The following is a 21,183-nucleotide window of genomic DNA, read 5'->3' on the forward strand; positions in this document are numbered from 1 at the left end:
AACTCAAAACACAAAGGACTTTGGCAACTATTGTCCAATATCCATATTACCCTGTTTCTCAAAGATTGTGGAAAAATTGGAAGATGTAAGAATCTCCAAGCACTTAGTTGCTAACAATATCCTATATAACCATCAAAATGGCTTTCGCAGGAATTATTCCACTGAGCATGCATTGCTACAACTAGTCAATAACATATCCTCAGCACTGGATGGGGAAAAAATTGCCCTTTGTGTTTTTCTTGATTTAAGTAAAGCATTTGATACAGTCAATCTCATTTCTCATTTCAAAGCTCAATAGATATGGAATCCAGAATGTTGCCCTCAATTGGCTGATCAATTACCTGGATAATAGAGAGCAGTTTGTTTATTTCAATGGTGTCTCATCTACCAAATCAAGTAGTCTTTTTGGAGTGCCACAGGGGTCGATCCTGGGCCCTCTATTATTTTTGATTTACATTAATGACTTGCCTAGGTCTTGCAATAACTTTCTCCCCTTATTATTTGCTGACGACACTAGTCTTATAGCTGTTCATGATGACTTCAAGTCTCTCATTGCATGTGTAAATGATGAATTATCAACTGTTTCAAACTGGTTCCAGATCAATAAGCTAACTCTCAATGTTAATAAATGCAACTTCATGATCTTCTGCAACAAAAATAAATCTCATGCAAAAGAAGAAGTCAAAATACTAATCAATGGAGTTGAAATCCTTCAAGTACCACACACCACATTTCTGGGTGTCATTTTGGATGAAGGTCTAAACTGGAATAATCACAGTGTCCCCTACACATTCATTTATTCGTGGCGGCCCGCCACAAAAGGATTACGTCCGCCACTGTCACTCTTCTGTTGTTTATGTTTCATAGTTGTTCTATGTTGCACTGTACTTTTTATTGTTTATCTTGATTTTTTCTATGTTGTATTTCTAATTGGTTATCTTGAGTTTCATGTAATTCTTGATGGGAGTGAAACTTTGCTTCGTTCCCTCGTTGCACTGTTTTTTTTAACTTGTGCTAAAGAAATAAATCAAATCAAGTTTTCATGAATTTAAAAATGTAATTTTGATTGAACTGCCAATTTGTGATAAAACATCAAGTTATCAGCAAACGTATCAAGCCTGAACCTTTATTTTCTCGTGATCCTGCTATAACACACAATAAGGTATAGGTATATTAAAACCTATAGGTTCTTTCCGTGTGGGCAACCCCAGCTGTACTTGTGGGATTGAGGATGGATGTGAGAAATTCTTCTACAAAACAAGATGGGGTGTGTAGAGGATGACATGGGAGTGGATTTTGACTCACGCTCCTTCCCACTCCCACAGAAAAAATCCCAGTTTTGCCCAATCCTGAGGGAGGGTTTCAAAATCAATCCCACTCCCTCCCATTCCCACAGAAAATAATCCCATCCTGTCCCAAACCAAACCTTTAACACAATCCCACTCCCATCCGTTTTTACTCCCACCCAATCCTGCTCAGTTTTCCCACAGTTAAAATTTTACAGCGGATGCGCGTTGCAGTTTTCACGGTCATTACAGGATGTAGTACTAATTTCCAGTGTAGTTCTTTTCTCTTGTGATGCAGTGTTGTGAGGCTAAATGAAAACTACAACATGGGGACGGTGATTTTAAGCGCAAGGCTTGGGAGATTTATTACAGATTTATTTTTGAAATAAAATGTAATGCATCATGGTTTTCAGACAGTCCCGTCCAATCCCGTTGATTTTGCTATCATAGATCCCGCTCCCTTCTGCGCCCATTCATTTTTACTCACGCTCTTGCCCAATCACGTGATTAGAGGTGAAATTGACTCCCAATTCCAGAAAAATGTCATCCTCTAGTGTGTAACCTAAACAAATATATAAATTCACCTTGCAGTTGTTCCTCTATGAAAAATACATATAGGCCTAGCTACATAGAGAATTGCAAAGACAAACAGGAACTCTCAACAACAATGGAGAAAAACAAAATTACAGGAGAACTTCAACATTTCCATTTCCTTAAAATCCTTTGATTTGCAAACGTGGAATCAAATGAGTTTAACAAATTGATTTGTCATATCTCTAGCCCTTGTTATGGTTTCAGTAGCTGACTCACTCACTGACATGTCAGCTGTTCAGCTAGTAGAGGAAAACGTTGCTGTTTTCAGCTCCGCCGCAAGTTGTTTTTTTTTTTTGTTGTTTTGTCAGAGCTCCAGTACATTGCGGCTTTAAGCGGGAGGACATGCTGTAGGCTACCACTGATCCAGTATCTGAGCTTGGTCACCGGGCCGAGAGGCACCGGGTCGCTTTCTGCGTTCATATGAAGTTCTACCTGGCCCTTTGCGGCACACCTGACGCTCTTCTTATTTTAACGGAACAGTTGCACAGCCAACATAGTGCTACACGTGGAGTTGTTGCCTTCTCTTTTCACTGAAAACAGCTCTTCTATTATATCTATAAATGTGTGTGCTTTTAGTGTTTTTGTAACAGGCACTGTTAGTTGAGTTAACTTGCTACAGACATGCTTTATGAGCCTCCTGCTATGAACATACAATGGCTAACCAACTGCTACCTCCCTCTAAGCAGAAGTGATTCCACCGGTGAACCCTGTTCTAACACATTCTATGATTATTTCGTTATCACAAGAAAATGGTCTGTTTTATAATGAGATGACAATATTAATTAATTTGTTATCACGAGAAAACAATCTTTGTTATATCGAGACAACTAAATAAGTTGTTATCACAAGGAAACGGTAATGAGAAAATATATGGACATGGCCGTTCCCGGCTTCCGTATCAGATAACACCCATGTCATATCTTCCTAACAATCAGCACGTTTCCTGGTATACTATTTATAACAGGTTAGTCTTATTAGGGCCATCTTATCTCAACACTACTAGTGCCCTTGACACACTTTTACTGCCTTCCAGCAAAGCTCTTGCATAAAAATAACTTCTCACGACAGACTGGTTGAACACAACTAGGTAACAGACAGTTCGATGTCTAAGACCCATTCCAACCCAGTATTGAATAACAATTACAAATTAAGTACAGTGAATATTGGTCTAGACTACTACTACGATTATTATGTCTGTACTGAAGTAACGTGACATACAACCCATAAAAGGCAAAGATCAAGTATTGCTGTTGCATTGTCCACAGCCCCTTTAGACATAATATAACAGGCTGTTACACTTAGAAGTGAATCATAAAACTGAAATAAAGTGCAATTCAATCTAGTATATTTCAAGAGATGAAGCTTGAAATATTGTAGACTTGTCATTTTTAAATCTTTGGAGAGGTGTCGTGGAAATTTTGGTTCTGCCGGTGGAGAGTCAAAGAACAAGACTGGAGAGGTAGCATGCACCCAAGTTTATTCTCCATTCTCCATAGAGAAGGGGACAGAACTACATGGCAGGTAGCAGTTCAGAGTAGTGCCCCCAGAACAGAGATTGCAGTCCCTTCTTATACCCTACTTTATGACTCTGCTTACTTCATTATATAAGCACTTCTAGCTTTCCCACAATAAACCAAGTCAACAGATGTGTTACTCAACAAATGGCACCCCAGTTGTTGTTGTACCTATAGGAATTTACAACCTAGATCAGTTAGTAAACAAGGTTGTACATGGGTCATCCTAGTGTCCTTCCTCTGCCCCCAGGTTTATTGTGGTCAGTACAGAAATGTCTCCACTAATGGAGTTAACAGGATTGCTACAAGATTTTACTACTTCAAAGACTACGTTGCTACTTATTACAAGGAGAATACCAATGTCAGCAAATTTTCCACCACAGAGGTATTCGCTTTTAGTGCTTAAAATGGGGTTGTCCGCATAAGTGTATATGAGTGATCCAAAGCGAGACTTCTGGTTATTACTTTTTGAGCTCTGCAGCTAGCTTATAATAAGTCCTACAAAATTAACCACAACTTGATTTAAACTTGGACATACACCCTGAGGAAGACCTGTGTGAGGTGGAAACGTCGGTCCTTTTTTAATAAATCATATATTTTTCTACATCAAGGCTATGAGTTGAGCGACTGCTTTTTCTTCCCTCACTGTTAAACTAGGATGTAAAAATGCAATCAAAGGGCAAGAAAAAAGACAAACAAAAACCACGACAAGAAGACAAACACTCCAAGGGAGAAGAAATGAGCGACGCCATGTCACTCGTGGAGGAGGACGTCGAGGAAGACGTAATTAAGTTCTTCCATTAGCAAGAATACAATATATACAATAGACTCCAAAGGACTGTTCTAAAAGTGTATGAAATAATTTTTGAAGTGAATACCAACAGGCTACAAAAACAAATAGTGTAGAATTAAACTGATTGAAGATCAAATAAAAATCCCTAACAATCCATTATTCTCATTGTTTACCAGGATTCACTTCCCCCACACAACAAACCAAACATAGCCATCCCGATTATCATGCCATGGGCTTGAGGTCTCTGTAAAACACCACTGTTGCAAAATACAAAACATTGTGCAACACACATTGTCTAAAACGCTGTTTAAGTAACATCTGGTCATGAGGGGAAAAAATCTACTGTAAGTGTGAAACTGATCCACAGGAGGTGAAACAGAAAATGTTCAAAACAGACAAGACTCAATATTGAGCCAACTAGCAGCATGACTCTGTCAGTCAGTCACAAAGCCAATGGAGAGAAGCTAAATTGGGAGAGATGTGTTCTCTCTTCCTAACTCCTGTCAACACCCTCGCTGCAGCGTTCGGGACCAGCTGGAGAATCTTTAGAGACTTTTTGGGACATCCTGACAGGAGAGAGTTAGGTAGTCCAGTCTAGAAGTGATAAATGCATGCACCAGTTTCTCAGCATCACTCTGGGAAAGGATATTCCTAATCTTAGCTATACTGTTCAGGTGGAAGAAGGCAGTCCTAGTCACATGTTTTATATGGGAACTGAAGGAAAGGTCTTTGTCAAAAATGACTCATGGTTCCTTGCAGTTGTACTCAAGGTCACAGTGATGCCATCCAGAGTAGCGATCGGATTAGAGAAAGTGTCCCTGAGATTTTTAGGTCCAAACACAATGACCTTGCTCCTTGACGACAAGGAGAGTATCATCCGCGTAACAATGAAAATTGATTGAGTGCTTTCGGGGCAATTACTTTTTTGCATAGGGCCAGGTAGGTTTGGATAGCTTTTTTCCCTTAATAAATGAAACTGAACTGCATTTTATATTTACTTGGGTTATCTTTGTCTGGTATTAAAATTTGAAAAGTAAGAAATCAGTAAGGGGGCAAATACTTTTTCATAGCATTGCCATGAAATCGAGCACAGACATCCAAGTTTTTGGTTATTGTCTCACATGTAGTATAGTGCCACCTGGAAGGCGAAAAAATATATAATAGTAATAGAGTGCAACAAAAAATGTAAAAAGGGATTACAACAGCGAATTAGCAAGTACAGAAACACATAATGACACATTATGCTGTTCAAACCAAGTTGGTTTTTTCCTTACAGCTAAGAGGAAACTGATTAAAGAAAAAAAAAGAAACTTGCTGCTGAACAGGGAAACCACAGCTGTCAGCTGCTTCTCTTTTCCTGTAATGTGAGATGAGTTGATTTCTGCAGAGAAACACAGATCGACCTTCACTGAACGTGACTCATAGATGATGATGACATAAAGAAACTAGAAGGGCACACAGACAGTGCAGACCTCCACCAAGGCCAGTTTTGTTATTTATTGTAAATAATCTGAACATGCCTCAAAATTGAATGGGTTCATCCCAAGTTTTGTCCTTAGTCAAGGGGGCAGCATTTCCTGCCATGAGCAAACACTTGGCAATGCTGGCAAGGACAAACATCAAGGACAAGAGGCAGAAATCTGGAGGGTGTGAAGCCATGTGCCTCAATTTGTAATACTGACGGAAAGAGAGAGGGAAGGTGGAGGGAACACAGTGCAAGTTCAAGTTAGATGTGAGATAATAATAATGACAAGAAGAAGAAGATGATGAAGACTAATAATTGTAGTAGCAGGTGTTGAGCAGGATCACAGAGATGATGGGATTGTGGTCAGTTGTGGTCATCTAGACTCTGGAGGCAGAAATAACTGCATTATATGGTAATAACTTCACTGAGAAGCAAGATTTGGTTAATTCTTTACGTTGGATCTGTCATATCTTGATTATGTTCAAAGGAGCTCCAGCAACACTTGTGATATGAAAAAACAACTTTATTTGACCAACTCATTTCGGCTTGTGGCCATGAAGGTCACAAGCCGAAACCAACTTTATTTGACCAACACTTGTGATATGAAAAACCAACTTTATTTGACCAACACTTGTGATATGAAAAACCAACTTTATTTGACCAACACTTGTGATATGAAAAGCCAACTTTATTTGACCAACGCGTTTCGGCTTGTGGCCTTGTCTAATAAAGTTGTTTCTTCATATCACAAGTGTTGCTGGAGCTCCTTTGAACATAACGCGTTGGTAAATAAAGTTGGTTTTTCATATCACAAGTGTTGCTGGAGCTCCTTTGAACATTTTACACTGTGTTCCCACTCTCCATGCACCTTGTGGGTTGGTGAAGTTGCGCCAGAGACCACTCTCTAGTAGTTCATATCTTGATTATGTGAAAGAGGTAATGACTTAGATACTCTGCTCATAATAAAAACAAATGTGAGGGTTTTCTTGAGACTGGAGTTGTACAGTAGGCTGATCTGTAACTGGCCTGCTACTGGAGGATAAACTACTGATTGATACTGTTAAAGTCTGATCACCTGAGACCTGCAGGTCCATAATGTCAAACCTGACGTAAACACCTGTCTGTATTTCCAGGTAAAACGGCAGCAGTCTACTCCACTAGGATGAAAAATGTTTGCTTTCAGCAGGTTAAGGAGTACCCCACAAAGCTGATAATCCACAAAACCAAATCCCTGCTGGCTACAGTATCAAGCCAACAGCAGTTGAGAGAAGTAAACCAGCTGTTCAACTCATTATTCCCTTGCACAAGCACATGACGTAGTTACTCAACAACACTCATCTTTCTAGCAAACTCATATTTTCATCACCATGGCTGATTCTGCTGAAAAATACATTACAATTACAATGTCATACACCAGAGCACATGGGCAAATAATGTACAACAAAAAAATCCACATCTCCCAACTTTGATGAAAGAGATAAAAAAAAAAAAATTAAAAAAAAAACAGCTGGACCTTCCCCCTTAAGCAGATCAACACCAAAAATGAATGCGTTCTTTAGATGATAAGTGAACCATACTAAATATACCAAAATAGAAATGTGTAGCGTCCGTTTCTTTGGGTGGAGTTTAGCTAATCTAAATTAAGAGAATAGGATGGGAAATGCACAAGGAAATCAATAAAGAAACATAATAACTTATTTGTTGGGTGTGTTTTTTAATGCCACATTTCCATTTAATTGTGCAATAGGTCCAGTAATATTTTCTGCATGGTGTTTAACATTATGTAATGAAGCTCTTCTTGTAATAGGAAGTGAATCTTGTGAATCAGCACAATATAAGCCACTGACTATTGGAAGACAGAGATGGTAACAGTTGTTAAACATTTCTGTTTTCACTGTGTTTGTATTGTAACTGTGCATCCAGTCTGTGGGCTGAAACCACTTGCTGAAGGTTTTTGTAGCATCGCGTCTTTAAATCAGGAAATTGGAACTTCCTGTCAACACGCACTCACTCACACACACAGAGCGTATACCCAGAAGTCAAAGAATAAAAGCCTGGTTTACGGGGAGCAAATGATAAAATTACGGACTTCTGCTGTGTAAATGTACAGGTAACAGTACGGATGCCCTCAATTACACATTTTCTTGATCTTTAGTTGTAAAATCTGTAATTGTAAAGCTGCTTTCAACATATAATGTGTGACGAAATGTTAGTTTCATTTTTAAATCAACCCACAAGACATTGTACAATACAATGTGGACGACATGTTGCTCAATGTTATTGCTTCTTCTCTTCCTTAATCACCATCTGCCAGCTTTGATGGACTGGATGTTATTTTATGTTGATATGTTGCGATGTTTTGTAGTTATAGCTATCAGTATGATTTTGATCCTTTTCTAAGTGAAGTAAATGGATCCTTTTTGTAATCAAAGTACACAAAGTATTTTAAAGTTAAGTATTTAAAAACTGTAGTTTTTAAATGAAACTGTTGTATGTTATTACATAGTAGCTCATGTTTTATGTACTGTTCCTTGTTAAGTGTAGCCACAGCACGATATGGTGAGTAGCCCTGTGCGATACAACGGGAATCCCCACAAATTTACGTCTGAATTCACCATTTCAGTATGCTAATGTCCCTCTGAATAATATCAAATTAATGTGTCCATTTGGCAAAGGTGGAAGGTAGTACCGGTACATTTACCGAATTTAATGCTTGTATTTCAATTCTGTGATACAGTTCTGCTGCTGAGCCTCGTCTGTGTTCTTGTTGTTTCTCATCAAGTCTGGGTGGAGATCGTCACTTTCTTATATCTAAACAAGTAACACTACCATGTCTGTGGGAAAGTCATTCAAGAGAAACTATATGAATTTGTAATATAGATATGTATTTATTAGATATTCAAAAGTAATATCTTAGAATATATCCTCTGGCTCAAAATGTGGTCAAAAAAGCACAGACACTTAGACTTTGAATAATTTTAAATATTTTTTAAATACAGTCAGGAAGCTCTCTGCTCCCATTTACCACAAGTTCATTTTGTTCAAAGCAGAGCAAATTGACCTTCAGTTTGTAACTCCCTGTAAATGGCATCATACTTTGTTTAAATTCACTCAAAATAGTCACACCTCACACAGAAGTCCTCTACTTCTACTTCTTCCTTTTTTTTTTTTTACTATTTTGCCACGCCATCATTGAATAATCTCACATTCATGATGGTGTAGATTAGAACCATGATCAAATTAAGTATTGCTAAAGTCTAGTGGATCAAAAGTTGATATTTAGAATATGGGGTTAGGAGTTCAAATCCCACTCCATTTCAGTCACTGTTGTTGTCCTTGGGCAAGACACCTTACCCACCTTGCCTTGTGTGAATGCATATGAATGTGTGTATGGATGTTTTGTGGTGGTTGAAGGGGTCGTTTGACGCACATTGGCAGCCTGTCAGTCTGGCCAAGGGCAGCTGTGGCCACAGACATAGTTTACCACCGGCGTAAATGTGGTATATGAATGAACAATGGTTTCTCTAAAGCGCTTTGGGTGCCATGAATAGCGCTTTATAAATCCAAGCAATTATTATTATTGTTAAAATTATTTGAGATTCCTACCAGTATCAGAATCACTGAATCATTTCCCCGCTCTTGGATCTGTTGATATCATCCTCAGGAGCACCCATGGATCTCAGTGAGGAAGAGTCGGCCCCTCTGGTAATGAGAGACCGGGGAGGCAGCCAGAGGTCCAGTTCAAGCACTGGTCCCAGTTTACAGCTACACCTCTACTTCCTCCCCACCACGAAGGAGAAAACGACAATACACATTTCATCTGGCCAAATCTCTGCCGAAAATGTCTGCATCCAAGCAGGGAAAGAATGTGGTACGATTGCAGTGGCAAATCATGCATCTTAGTAAACCCTTCGAAGGGCCAAGTTGGTGTGTGATATAAACTGTATGATAATCTGTATGTCAGCTATGCTATGTGATTTTTTTGATGTCTTATTCTAGGTATCTTACCGGTGTACCTAAGCCTTTTTGGCCTGACATCCCCTGATTTCTCATTTTGGTATCCTCCGTCACACATGTTCAACACGGATGAAAACTTGCAAGTTCACTTTAGAGTCAGGTAGGTGAAAATGCACATTCATTCACTCATTTACTTCTCTTGAAGACTCATCTCTTCAGAGAGCATCTCCTCTAAATTAACATCTTAATCCCCAAAAATACTCGCTTCTTGCATTTTTTTAATCTTACAAATCTACTTCAACATTAAATTTATGTTCCCAAAATATCTAAACTATGGATTCTTATATTCACATAGCTCCGTGCAATTATAAATAACATATTTTGTCTTGGTATGCAGGATTTTCATTGCAAATTGGTTTGGACAAGGGCCGAGAACATCATACCGCTACAGTCTGACCAGAGACAGAATCAGTCCAGTGCTTGACTGCAGTGTCATTGATTACCTCTTTGCTCAGGTAAAACATAAAGTGCAAAAAATAAAGATACAGACAGAAATAACTGTGTGCATTATCCATAGGTTAAAGGCTGTGTCCGTAATTAATTTCTTTGGTCTCTCAGTTGCGCAGTGACTTCATTTCGAGTGAGGCAGGAGTCTCTCCACCTCTGAGCACTCAAGACGAATGCCTTGGCCTTGCAGTACTGGACTTGTGGAGAATGGCTAAAGAGCGCCATCAAAGTGTCAGAGAGCTCTGCAGGACTGTCAGGTATCTATATTTTTTGCTGTCATATGAGCCACTTATGTTGTTTGGCTTCACTGTGGGATTTTAGATTCACTATACAAGATGTTAATGTTTTTGATTTTCCCTTCAGCTACAAATCGTGCCTACCTAAGTCACATCGCCACGACATCCAGAGACGTAACCGCTTGGATCGGTATCGAATCCGAAATACCCTGAAGCGTTTCTTACAGAAGCTTGGAGACTCCTCTGTGGATGAGTGCAGCTTGAAAGTCAAATACCTGACTGAACTGGCTGGCATCATGCCTTCTCTGGGAAGTGAAACTTTCAAAGTGGATCCATTGGCCTCCCATTCAAAGTCATCTATCAGTCTCATAAGGGTAACAGGGGAAACTGGAATCCAAACCAGTGGGAGCGACCAAGATGACAGCTCAATGGTAGGGAAAAAAATAAAGTTACTTTTTAGTAATAGTTAGATTTTTGACACTCTGATGGTCCTAAAATAATTGCATGTGTTTTTCTTGGTACCTATTGTAACCCCCTCTAACAAACCCTTTTTTTTAACCAAAAGGTAGTCTGCATTGGGGTCACTTAATTACTTATTAAACTCAGCCTGTCTTTTTTTCTAGGAGTGGCAGACTTTCTGTGATTTCCAAGAAATCATCGACATCAGTATTAAGAGAGTGTGTCATGAGCAAGTTCCCCAAGATGGCAGGATGGTTACAATAACCCGCAAAGATGACAGATGTTTGGTAAAGGACATTTAAAATTTCCACAAGTCATTCTCTTCGAATTGACAATTCTGAATTTTGTTTGAATTTTACGGATTGTATTGATGTAAAAACATGCACGGCTATTTTAACCCGATTTCCTCCTCAGGAAGCCAAGTTCCAGGATCTCAAAGATGCGCTTTCATTTGTGTCACTTGTTGATGGCTACTTCAGACTGACCACAGACTCTAGCCACTACTTCTGCCAGGACATCGCACCTCCAAGTATTCTGGAGCGTATAAAAAACCATTGCCATGGCCCGGTCACGTAAGTCTGTTTCTTTTAGGTAAATGATGAATCAGGAGAAAATGTTTGCATGCATCTGTTTTTAGATTTTTTTTTTCATATGTTGTCTAATCAGATCTGAGTTTGCTGTCCACAAATTGAAAAAATCAGGATTTAAAGGTGGTACATTCCTTGTCCGGCAGAGTCCAAAGAACTATGACAATTTCTTCCTCACCGTGTGTGTTCAGGTAAAGGTTGTGGTAGACAATAGACATGCAGACATAAAGACTGATGTATGTTTGTTTGTTTTCTTGTTAGTGTGTTTTTATATTATTGTATGTATTTTGTAACAGAGTTGTTTACCTGTATCTTCCAAGTAAAATGTCAGGCCTTTGTCTAGAAATGTATGTCTTTGCAGACGATGTGCCTGTTTCAGAATCTAGTTTTCACATTGGAATGAATGGATTATTTTTCCATATTTTATGATTTTGCCCCCATTAGTTATACGTTATATTTTATTCTGGTCCATATTTTATTTTGTGTTTATATTTTGATAAGGCTGCAACAAATTATGGGAAAAATTTAAGGGGTCTGGACAATTTTGGGCTTCAAAAGTTTGCAAAAGTCACAATATTATCCCTTTCTTATGTCTTGCATCATTCATATTTCCGCAGACCCCTCTTGGACTAGATTATAAAGACTGCCTCATTATTAAAAATGAGCACTACAGTCTTCCTGGTGTCCAGAAATCATTTCCCAGCTTGAGAAAGCTCACCAGCTATTACCAACACACCAAGCTGCTGCTGGCTGAAGTACCTGTCATGTTGGGTCGTTGCTGTCCACCCCGACCCAAAGGTTTGTTTCCCAAGTGAATACCGTACATCATTACTTGATGTTATCACTTGTGTTCTCACATTTTTCGTATTCAATATGTAAAAACGGAGGATCAGTTCACATGCATTGATGAATACTGTCTTCAAACATTAAGATGTTTTCCTGTACACATAAAAAATGTTGTGCGATTGTGACATTGTATACTGGTTCTAGCCACCTGTTGTATCCAGGTTTTTGACAAACCAATGTATTATTATTCAGAATGGCATTTAAAACACACAAGACTCACAACAACAGAAAACATACATGTACTTACTGTCACTTGAGATATGCATCCAAAGATGTTACAATAGCCATGTTGTTTTGCTGTCCCGACAGAGCTCACAAATCTCATCATCGTGCGCAACAGCAACTCCGTTGAAACTCACGAGTCCCCAACACCTGAGAGGAACAAATTCAGTCACATCCAGTTCCATATGATCAAATATACTGACCTGAAATTGGTATGTAGATGTTCTTCCAACTGTTCTTACTATTATATAAATCAAAGGTAGTCCAATTAAGGTAGTTTTTCCTTTATTATGGAGGAAACGTAATTATGGTTTCTGGATGTATTTTTCCTCTAAGGAGGAAAGCCTCGGACAGGGATCCTTCACACGAATTTTTAAAGGCTACAAGGCAGACATTCGTGACGGGGAGAAACATGTGACTGAAGTTCTCCTGAAAGAGCTCGATGTCGCTCATAAGAACTGCTGGGAGGTCTGTTTCCCTCAATGAAAATACACAAAGTATCAATAGTTTTCTTGGTTATTCGCAGTTTCAAAACACATTTAACATGTTGTTTCCTTGCCCTTTCTTTCTCCCAGTCATTCTTTGAAGCTGCTAGCCTGATGAGTCAGATTTCACACAAACACCTCCTCCTTGTTTATGGTATTAGTGTACAAGGAGTGAAAAGTAAGTTCAAACTATGACTTTATTTACTGATTGTTTGCTCTGCAACACTGATGAAGCTGCTGTGAATGTGCATACTGTATATTTTTTCTTGAAATTAAGGTACTCATAGAGATGAAAATCTGTATGTATTGCATATAAATTCTCTGAAGGAAACATACAATGAATGAATAGATGAATACATGGATTCATCCTCTATCATAATACCACAATATCCTCATGTGACTGCAGCTCAGTCCCTGTAGTGTGGGGCAGCTTTTCTGATGTCGTGTTTGGTTTTGAAGTACAGCTGTTGAAACAAACCTTGCTGTGCCTTGCAGACATCATGGTGCAGGAGTTTGTCAAGTACGGGGCCCTCGACCTTTACTTGAAGAGAGGGAGATCTGTGTCAGTGAGCTGGAAACTTGATGTGGCTAAACAGCTCGCATCTGCCCTCAACTTTCTGGTAAGGCAGACACCAGCCGACACCACAAAAGTAATGAGTGTGATGTAATCAACAGCAGGACTGACTAGATAATTTCTACTCACTTCACATATGTCAATGAAATTCAAGTTTCTGTTTGAAATCACATCACTCCTGCAAAAAGTAAAAATGAAAAAGGTTGTTGAATTGTAGAAATCCTTTACAGTAAATGAGGTAAAAGACAAATATTACTGTGCTGGCGGTGTTCTAGGTTGGCACTAACAAGTACTGAATGACATCATCGATGAGTCAACAACAGTAACATGAAAGTGTCTTTGCAGGAAGAGAAAAACATCGTTCATGGAAATATCTGTGCCAAAAATCTGTTGCTGGCCAGAGAAGGGGACCCGTCGCAGGGCACCTCTCCCTTCATTAAGCTGAGCGACCCGGGCATCAGTGTGGCCATGCTGGACAAAGATGGTAAGGCAACAAGTTTTCTAATCTCCCAGATCTATTTAAATACATACATTCAGTCCACTCAAATTAAACTGAATAAATTGACGAAGTAAACCAAACAGATGCCATTTGTGACACCCTGAAATATCCCTACCGAAATAAACAGAACTTATGGTGCAGAATGTTTAGTGATCAATCAATACACAGTATAATGTTTATATATGACTTGAAGACTTTACAACTAAGCACAAATGTGTCTTAATTAACATAACTACACAGTGAATCTTACTTGCTTTAATGCACTGATGTGGATTTCTGTGTGTGTTCACTCAGTTATCCTGGACAGAATCCCCTGGGTGGCCCCTGAAGTGCTGGAAGTCCCAGACAACCTGACTCTGGAGTGTGATAAGTGGAGCTTTGGCACCACTGTGTGGGAAATCTTCAACAACGGGGAAGCTCCACTGCGAGGCTGGGACCTGCAACAGGTGCTCCTGCTCACTCTCCTGTTAAGTCAGCCAAACTGAACACTGAATGAATGCTGATGTGGCAGAGTAGCATGCAAACATGTCTGCAGGTTATTTGTCAGAGATAAAACAGTCATACTCAAAGAGAGAAAATTATTCTTTATGTAAGTGGGGTCGACCTAGACTTCACCTAAAGAGACTGACTCAGAAGAATAAAAGCCATGTCCAAATCCAATCAAAAGAAGAGCTTAAATATAAATGTATAATTGACATAGCACATCAAAAACACTGGATGGCAATCTGTCATAAATCACTGTATCTTACTTTACGACAGGTGATTGCATACATTTTCATATCAAACCCCACAAGTCTGGAAAGAGGCCAGTGTTGGAGAGATGAAAAATATGACTTCCCAGTTTCCTGTAATTCACTGTGTGTCCAGCAGTTGTTACGTTCAGGCATTTATCATTTACTTGTGAAGTCGGGGCGGTGCGTGGCGCAGTGGTTAAAGCGGCCGAGGCTACAGTCCTCAACGCAGGCGTCCCCGGTTCGAATCCCACGTCGGGCGGACCTTTCCTGCATGTCGTTCCCCCTCTCTCTGCCTCCCCCTTTACTGTCTATTTCACTATGTACTATCAAATAAAGCCAAAAAAAAAAAAAAACTTACTTGTGAAATTTCAGGCTATATAATATGATATACCAGGTGTTACCTACTTTGTACATGACATGATAAACAACACTGGAGGTTGTATATAACAAAAGGCATCTGTTCCCATTAACATCCTGGATAAGTTGTTAATTATATGACTTCACCTCTTAATAATATCTGTTTGAAGGGAACTCCCAGATGATAAATTCGGGAATACTAGCCTTTATGAACAGGTGACGGTCATCATGTTTCCCCATTAGTTTCGGATCCTGTCCCGCTGTCAGAGCAGGTCCAGTCTTCCAAACAACCCCGAGTCATGTGTTCCTTTGGCAAAAGAGATAACTGATAGTAACAAATTGAAGGAGCATAAAGTTTTGTTACAGTGGGTTATCTGTGTTTCTGACGTGTTTCCAACAGAAACGTGGGTTTTATGAGCGGTTCCAGCAGCTGCCTTCTTCCCAGTGGACTGAGCTGGCCGATCTGATCAGTCAGTGTATGGACTACCAGGCGGCCTTCAGGCCTTCCTGTCGCAGTATCATCCGTCAGCTTAACAGTCTGATAACTTCAGGTAAAAATACATTTTGATGTGTACCAACCATCAGTTTTGCTGGAGTCAGGCATAACCTATGAAACCTTTGAACCTTCCATGCCTTCATTGCTGAAAATGGCATGGTGTCTTTTAAAATCTAAAATCCATCCATTTGCACAACTTATAATATAAATGGGAGTGTTTTTGTCCCTTTTTATTAGGTAGATACGTTTTTCCTTCTTTGTCATTTACAGACTATGTGATACTGCACGCCACTGAGCCTGTCACACAGAGCCCTGTGTGGAGAGCCCTCAGCCCGCAACACGACCAGACACTGTTTGAGGAGCGACACCTTCGCTACATCACGCCACTGGGAAAAGTAAGTATGAGCCCCTATACCATATGATTCCTACAATGTGAAAGTTAGTACAACATGCCTTGGCATAAAAGCTCTACTCTTCTAAAGACCTCACCACTCTTTGAATCCATTGTGTGTCCCCACACAGGCTACGATGATAGGTCTGTTTTTTACATTTTGGGTGTAGCTCATCAGGGAATGACTTAAACTTTTTCCAGGGAAACTTTGGCAGTGTTGAACTTTGTCGTTATGACCCGCTGGGTGACAACACCGGTGAGCTGGTCGCTGTGAAGAAGCTGCAGCCCAACAAGCAGTCGACCCAGGACGACTTCCAGAAAGAAGTCAACACCCTCAGCGTCCTGCACTGCGACTACATCGTCAAATACAGAGGCGTCTGCTACAGCATGGGTAGGTCTCACTGTCAAATACTGTTTTTTTTTATTTGAGTGTCAAGTATGGGGATTGTTCAGCATAGCTCAGTTTTTGATTAGTGTTGCTTTTTGTGTGACACTGAAGCTTCTCATGTTTTAACTGTCCACTGGTTGGGTGTGTGAATCATAGACTGTAAAAAGAAGTGTGAATACGTTTAGTCACCCTCGAAGCTGAGAATAGTGCTGTAAAATCCCATAATTCATTTAACGCAATCTACTCATCACATTTTTTTTATTAGGATTTACATGATCTGTCAGTTTCAGGTCAGGCCAGGTTAGTGTTTGGAGTTATATTGAGATGGAAAGTCTTTTTACTGAACAGATTAACTAAATGTTTAACTCGGATCACGTTTAGATTCATGATGATGGTTTTATGAGTCTTTATGCACGAGTGTCAGAGAGGTCTTGTATGACAGTATGGTTGAGCTGTAACGTTTATGTAAGGGTTCAGACTTGTAAATTTTAAAGTGTTTTCTATGCAAAACTCACAACCCTAAAACAACTGAGCTATTGTTGAGTGAGCTCATTTCCTGATGGGAAGCTGTCACAGCTAGAAGCAATTTAACAGCGTTGTCAGATGTTTCCATGTGCAGACATATTTCAATAATGTTTACTTGTTCACAGGTCGCCTCACCATGAGCTTGGTTATGGAGTACCTTCCCTTCGGCAGCCTCATTGGTTATTTGGAGAATAACCGGCACAACGTCAACCCCAGGAGGCTGCTGCTCTTTGCTTCTCAGATCTGTAAAGTAAGAGCAAGAGAAATGAGCGTCACGCCTGTTATTACAAGAGTGGAAAATGAGGAGTTTTGAGTGTTCTCCAAATTCTTTTCTTAAAACTGTACAGATCTGTTGGGTGTACTTTGGGTCTGATTCAAAACAAAACAGTGTTTAGTTGCCCATCGTTCATCTAATATGTCTGTATGTATAAGATTAATAATTGTTCATTTAGAGGAACAGCAACTGAAAACTACTTGGGTGTCTTTTGAAAGGAATCTGAACCAATTCTCATGGATGACTAACATTTCAATTCAAACCAATAAGTGAGACATTTCTGACAGTTTCATGAATCATCTTTTCCAGGGCAATTTTACAGGAATTTTACTTTCACAGGGAAAGTTTTTTTTCACATTCCTCCTTTTGTGTTCTCCTGTCTGCCACTTTCCCAGGGGATGAAGTACCTGCAGACTCTGCGTTATGTGCACCGAGACCTGGCAGCTAGAAATATCCTGGTGGCCAGTGAGTCACTGGTGAAAATTGCAGATTTTGGTCTGACCAAGATCATCCCTATCGACAAGGAGTACTACCGAGTCACACAGCCTGGAGAGAGCCCCATCTTCTGGTAGATTTTATTATGTTTGTCTCCAAAGTGAAAAAGCAGAAATCTGTCACCAGTTGTGGGAGGTTTTGTGAAAGCCTGTTTCCAGTCTTTGTGCTCAGCTAAGCAGCATTTATTCAATAGAGACATAATCGAGGATCAGTACAGAGTATCCTCAAGAAAGCCACTCTACTGTGGGGAATGGTAACAGAAGCTGAGGTGATGCTGTCCACCTTTAATGGCCACGTATTTCTCATCTGCTGCAGGTACGCACCAGAGTCCATCAACGAGTCCAAGTTCTCTCACAAATCAGACGTGTGGAGTTTTGGAGTCGTCCTTCATGAGCTCTTCTCGTACTGCAACATGAACTGCAACCCAAAGAGAGTAAGAGGACTGTTATATTACTTATTTTTTTTTCGTATTTCAGATATGTTTTATCAAAACATATTTTTAACTCCTTACCAAATTTGTGCCACTGTTGTAGCTGTGCATGCAGGAGATCGGACACCACGTGCAGGGTCCATCCATTTCAATGCATCTTGCAAATATTCTTAAGAATAGCTGGAGGTTGCCACCTCCTGCAAGCTGCCCACCACAGGTATGTTCACTCTCTCAATCTATCAGCTGAAATACAGCAGCCTTTATAGAAAACTCTCACTGTAGGAGGAGCAGGTTACTTTAAAATGACAAATGCTAAGGACCAGGCTTACAGAGAATCAGGTAGCAGGTAGCAAGATACTGATCAATGATGGAGGCAGCCATACAGCATATGTGACTCTATGTGATTGGGAACGGAGAACAGGAGAAGAGGTGCAGCATGGGAACAGGAGGGGCAGGAGACAGAGGCAGAGTGACTAATCTAACTAAATTAAATGTGTTTATCTATTCTCTAAATAGACATATCCATAACAAACATGCTTTGATGGTTCGATAATTTAATAATAAGAACCATGTGAAACCCCTAAATAATCTCTTGTAGTTTATTTTCCATACTTTGATCTTTTTTCTCATAATCATATAAAAAATTATAAACTTCTCATTTGAAAATGCAAATCTTATGTTTTCTTTTTTGTTGTAACACTAGGTGTACAGTTTGATGAAGCAGTGCTGGGCGTTCAACTTTGACGAGCGGCCGTGCTTCTCCAGCCTGGTCAACCAAATTGAAACAATCATGCAAGACACAGAAAGATGCTGAAAGGAGCCTTGTTGGAACGATTCAATGTGAAATGACACAACATCCAGTTTTAAGCACATTCCATGGATTTGTCATCAAAAGAAATTAGCCTAAGCTTTGACAACTAAATTCTCAGGTAATTCATTTACTGTAGTGCCCTTTTTCCGGTGTGCACAGACAGATCCTCAACCAAGCTCAGGGAATACTCATCATAAACTTCTGTTTGACAGAAATACTGTAGCCTATGTCCTGTCAAACAGGGAATTACTGATATGCAGGTAGCTATAGCACAAAACATTTACTGTCAATAGAAGTTACCCAGTTCTTTAAATACAAATGTTTTTGAGGATCAAAATCGAATTTATAAAACATATTCATACACAATAAGCAGACAAGCACCAATACCCAAGGCTCACATTTCTACTGACATTTTAAATAGAACTCTTTGTCACACCAGAATTATTGCAAAAGTAAAATGCTGGTTAATTCAGGAAGGACAACGCACATTGCACTTGTCACTGTGAAGTGTTTATATTGTACTGTGTGGTTGCATCAGTCTGCCCCAGGGCAGCTGTGGCTACACACGTAGCTTACCACCACCGGTGTGAATGTGTTTCGAATAATGGTTTCTGTAAAGTGCTATGGGTGCCATGAAAAGCGCTATATAAATCCAAGCCATTGTTATTATTATCCAAAGATTAAATAGCCTATATTTTTTAGCCAAAAATACATTTACATCAAATACTTTGTTTTTTTCTCAATTTATTGTGTTGCAGTGCTATGTTGCCCTTAAATTTGCACTTAAATCTTTACCTTTTGTTGTTGTTGTTGTTTTAGGTTTTTAGTATTTGATTTTTTTTTTTTTTTTTTTTTTTTTTTTTTTTTAGCTCTTATTGTGTAGCAGGGGTTTGTTTTAAATGTATTAAATAAATAAAGTTTTACCTCGATCCAGATTCCTGATTCAAATCTTCTTATTGTGTTTGTCTTTGGCACAGGACTGTACGTTGTTTCACACCAGGAGAGGTTTTCTTTGTTCATGATAGTGTTGTGGTCAAGAGACCGAGACCGAGTCAGGACCAAGAGCATACCAAGTCGAAGCAATGCCAAACCAATTATATTACTGTAATCATGTGGCTTGATATTTAGGCCTACATTATTCCTCAGCTAAAAAGAAAAGATAATTTTAGATTTTTTTAAAATCTAATCTAATCTATCTAATCTAAACCATATTTAATTGAACAGAGTAACATAACACAGAACCTGCTAAAGTCTCACACTAAACCCCAGACCATGCAACATCTTTTCTGACTAAAATGAATATGCAGGCAGTCCTCCAATATGAAAGCAGCCCCCAGTATGAATCCACTTTATCTTTGGACAACAATTAAAACAGACTTTCAGTTCAATCTCTCAAAAATATAAAGTCAAAAACTGTGTCAAGTTCTACCTTGATCAAACTGGCTGATTGACAGCACCGCTACTCCCCCAAGTGGTGAGAGGTTGAACCAAACCAAAACAAATCATTGATGAAAAAGTTTCACAAAAACGGCACTGGGAGTATCAGTCTCCTTTGATCTCTTTTGAATCAACACAAACCATTGGGGAACATTACACAGCAGTGAAAGAGGAATGATTCAGTTTTCATGTGGAATAAAATGTCAGAACAGCTGCAACATACAATTTAAAGTAGCAGACAAAAAAAACACCTCTTCATCTCAGCTGGAACATGACACAGCAGGACTGTACAGTAGCCAGTTGAGTCCGTCTGTGACATTGCAGCAATAATCCACTTTCATGTGATGTAACATCAGCAGCACCAGAAACCAAAACAGTTCCATGCTACCCAGAATCGACACATGACCAAAAACATCTTTTTGAAAACACTGCTTTGTTTTTAGCCTTGTTTTCTAATGCACATGTTGAAAATAAGTAGAAAATATGCACCTGTCCTCTCATTCACTACTGTTTATGCAGCTGGTGTTCAGTTGTCACATTTCAACAACTGAAAAAGCAGAGGTCCTTGCTGGCCGGGCTGATATCAGAAATGCAGTATTGCAACATCCCTCTCAAACCAGACCGGTCATCATCTCTTGCCTTCACTACTCTCTGGCAGCACTGACAGCTTGTCCAGTTAACACAAACAAGAGATGTTGCTGTTTCTCAATCACCTCCACTGGTCTAATGTGCCTTCGACACAATTCAACCCAGAACTCTGAGAGGCGAGCTGGAGAAGATGGGTGTAGATCCAACCATCATCTTGTGGAGAGCGGCCACAG

General features: G+C 39.5%; 1 protein-coding gene across 1 annotated transcript; it reads left to right on the forward strand.

Moving 5' to 3' along the window:
• Positions 1 to 7,677: 7,677 nt before the first annotated feature.
• On the forward strand, positions 7,678 to 19,690 carry jak3 (Janus kinase 3 (a protein tyrosine kinase, leukocyte)). The gene is made up of 24 exons (XM_083969727.1): positions 7,678 to 7,762; positions 9,317 to 9,523; positions 9,652 to 9,769; positions 10,007 to 10,124; positions 10,228 to 10,373; positions 10,480 to 10,783; positions 10,976 to 11,098; positions 11,226 to 11,383; positions 11,478 to 11,589; positions 12,016 to 12,196; positions 12,554 to 12,678; positions 12,803 to 12,934; positions 13,042 to 13,129; positions 13,447 to 13,571; positions 13,871 to 14,009; positions 14,319 to 14,470; positions 15,516 to 15,666; positions 15,882 to 16,006; positions 16,204 to 16,393; positions 17,041 to 17,165; positions 17,585 to 17,757; positions 18,000 to 18,117; positions 18,218 to 18,331; positions 18,818 to 19,690. The coding sequence occupies exons 2-24, from the start codon at positions 9,325 to 9,327 to the stop codon at positions 18,926 to 18,928; spliced, it is 3,327 nt and encodes a 1,108-aa protein (XP_083825853.1). The 5' UTR covers positions 7,678 to 7,762; positions 9,317 to 9,324; the 3' UTR covers positions 18,929 to 19,690.
• Positions 19,691 to 21,183: the final 1,493 nt, after the last annotated feature.

The sequence above is a fragment of the Trachurus trachurus genome (assembly GCF_905171665.1).
Source record: "Trachurus trachurus genome assembly, chromosome: 4".
Classification (NCBI taxonomy): domain Eukaryota; kingdom Metazoa; phylum Chordata; class Actinopteri; order Carangiformes; family Carangidae; genus Trachurus; species Trachurus trachurus.

Excerpts from the sequence above, each read along its gene's own strand:
- jak3 (XM_083969727.1), top strand. The coding sequence starts at position 9,325 with ATGGATCTCAGTGAGGAAGAGTCGGCCCCTCTGGTAATGAGAGACCGG. Across the intron at positions 11,590-12,015 it reads TCCTCACCGTGTGTGTTCAG|ACCCCTCTTGGACTAGATTA; the intron begins GTAAAGGTTGTG and ends ATATTTCCGCAG. Across the intron at positions 17,166-17,584 it reads TTGCTTCTCAGATCTGTAAA|GGGATGAAGTACCTGCAGAC; the intron begins GTAAGAGCAAGA and ends CCACTTTCCCAG.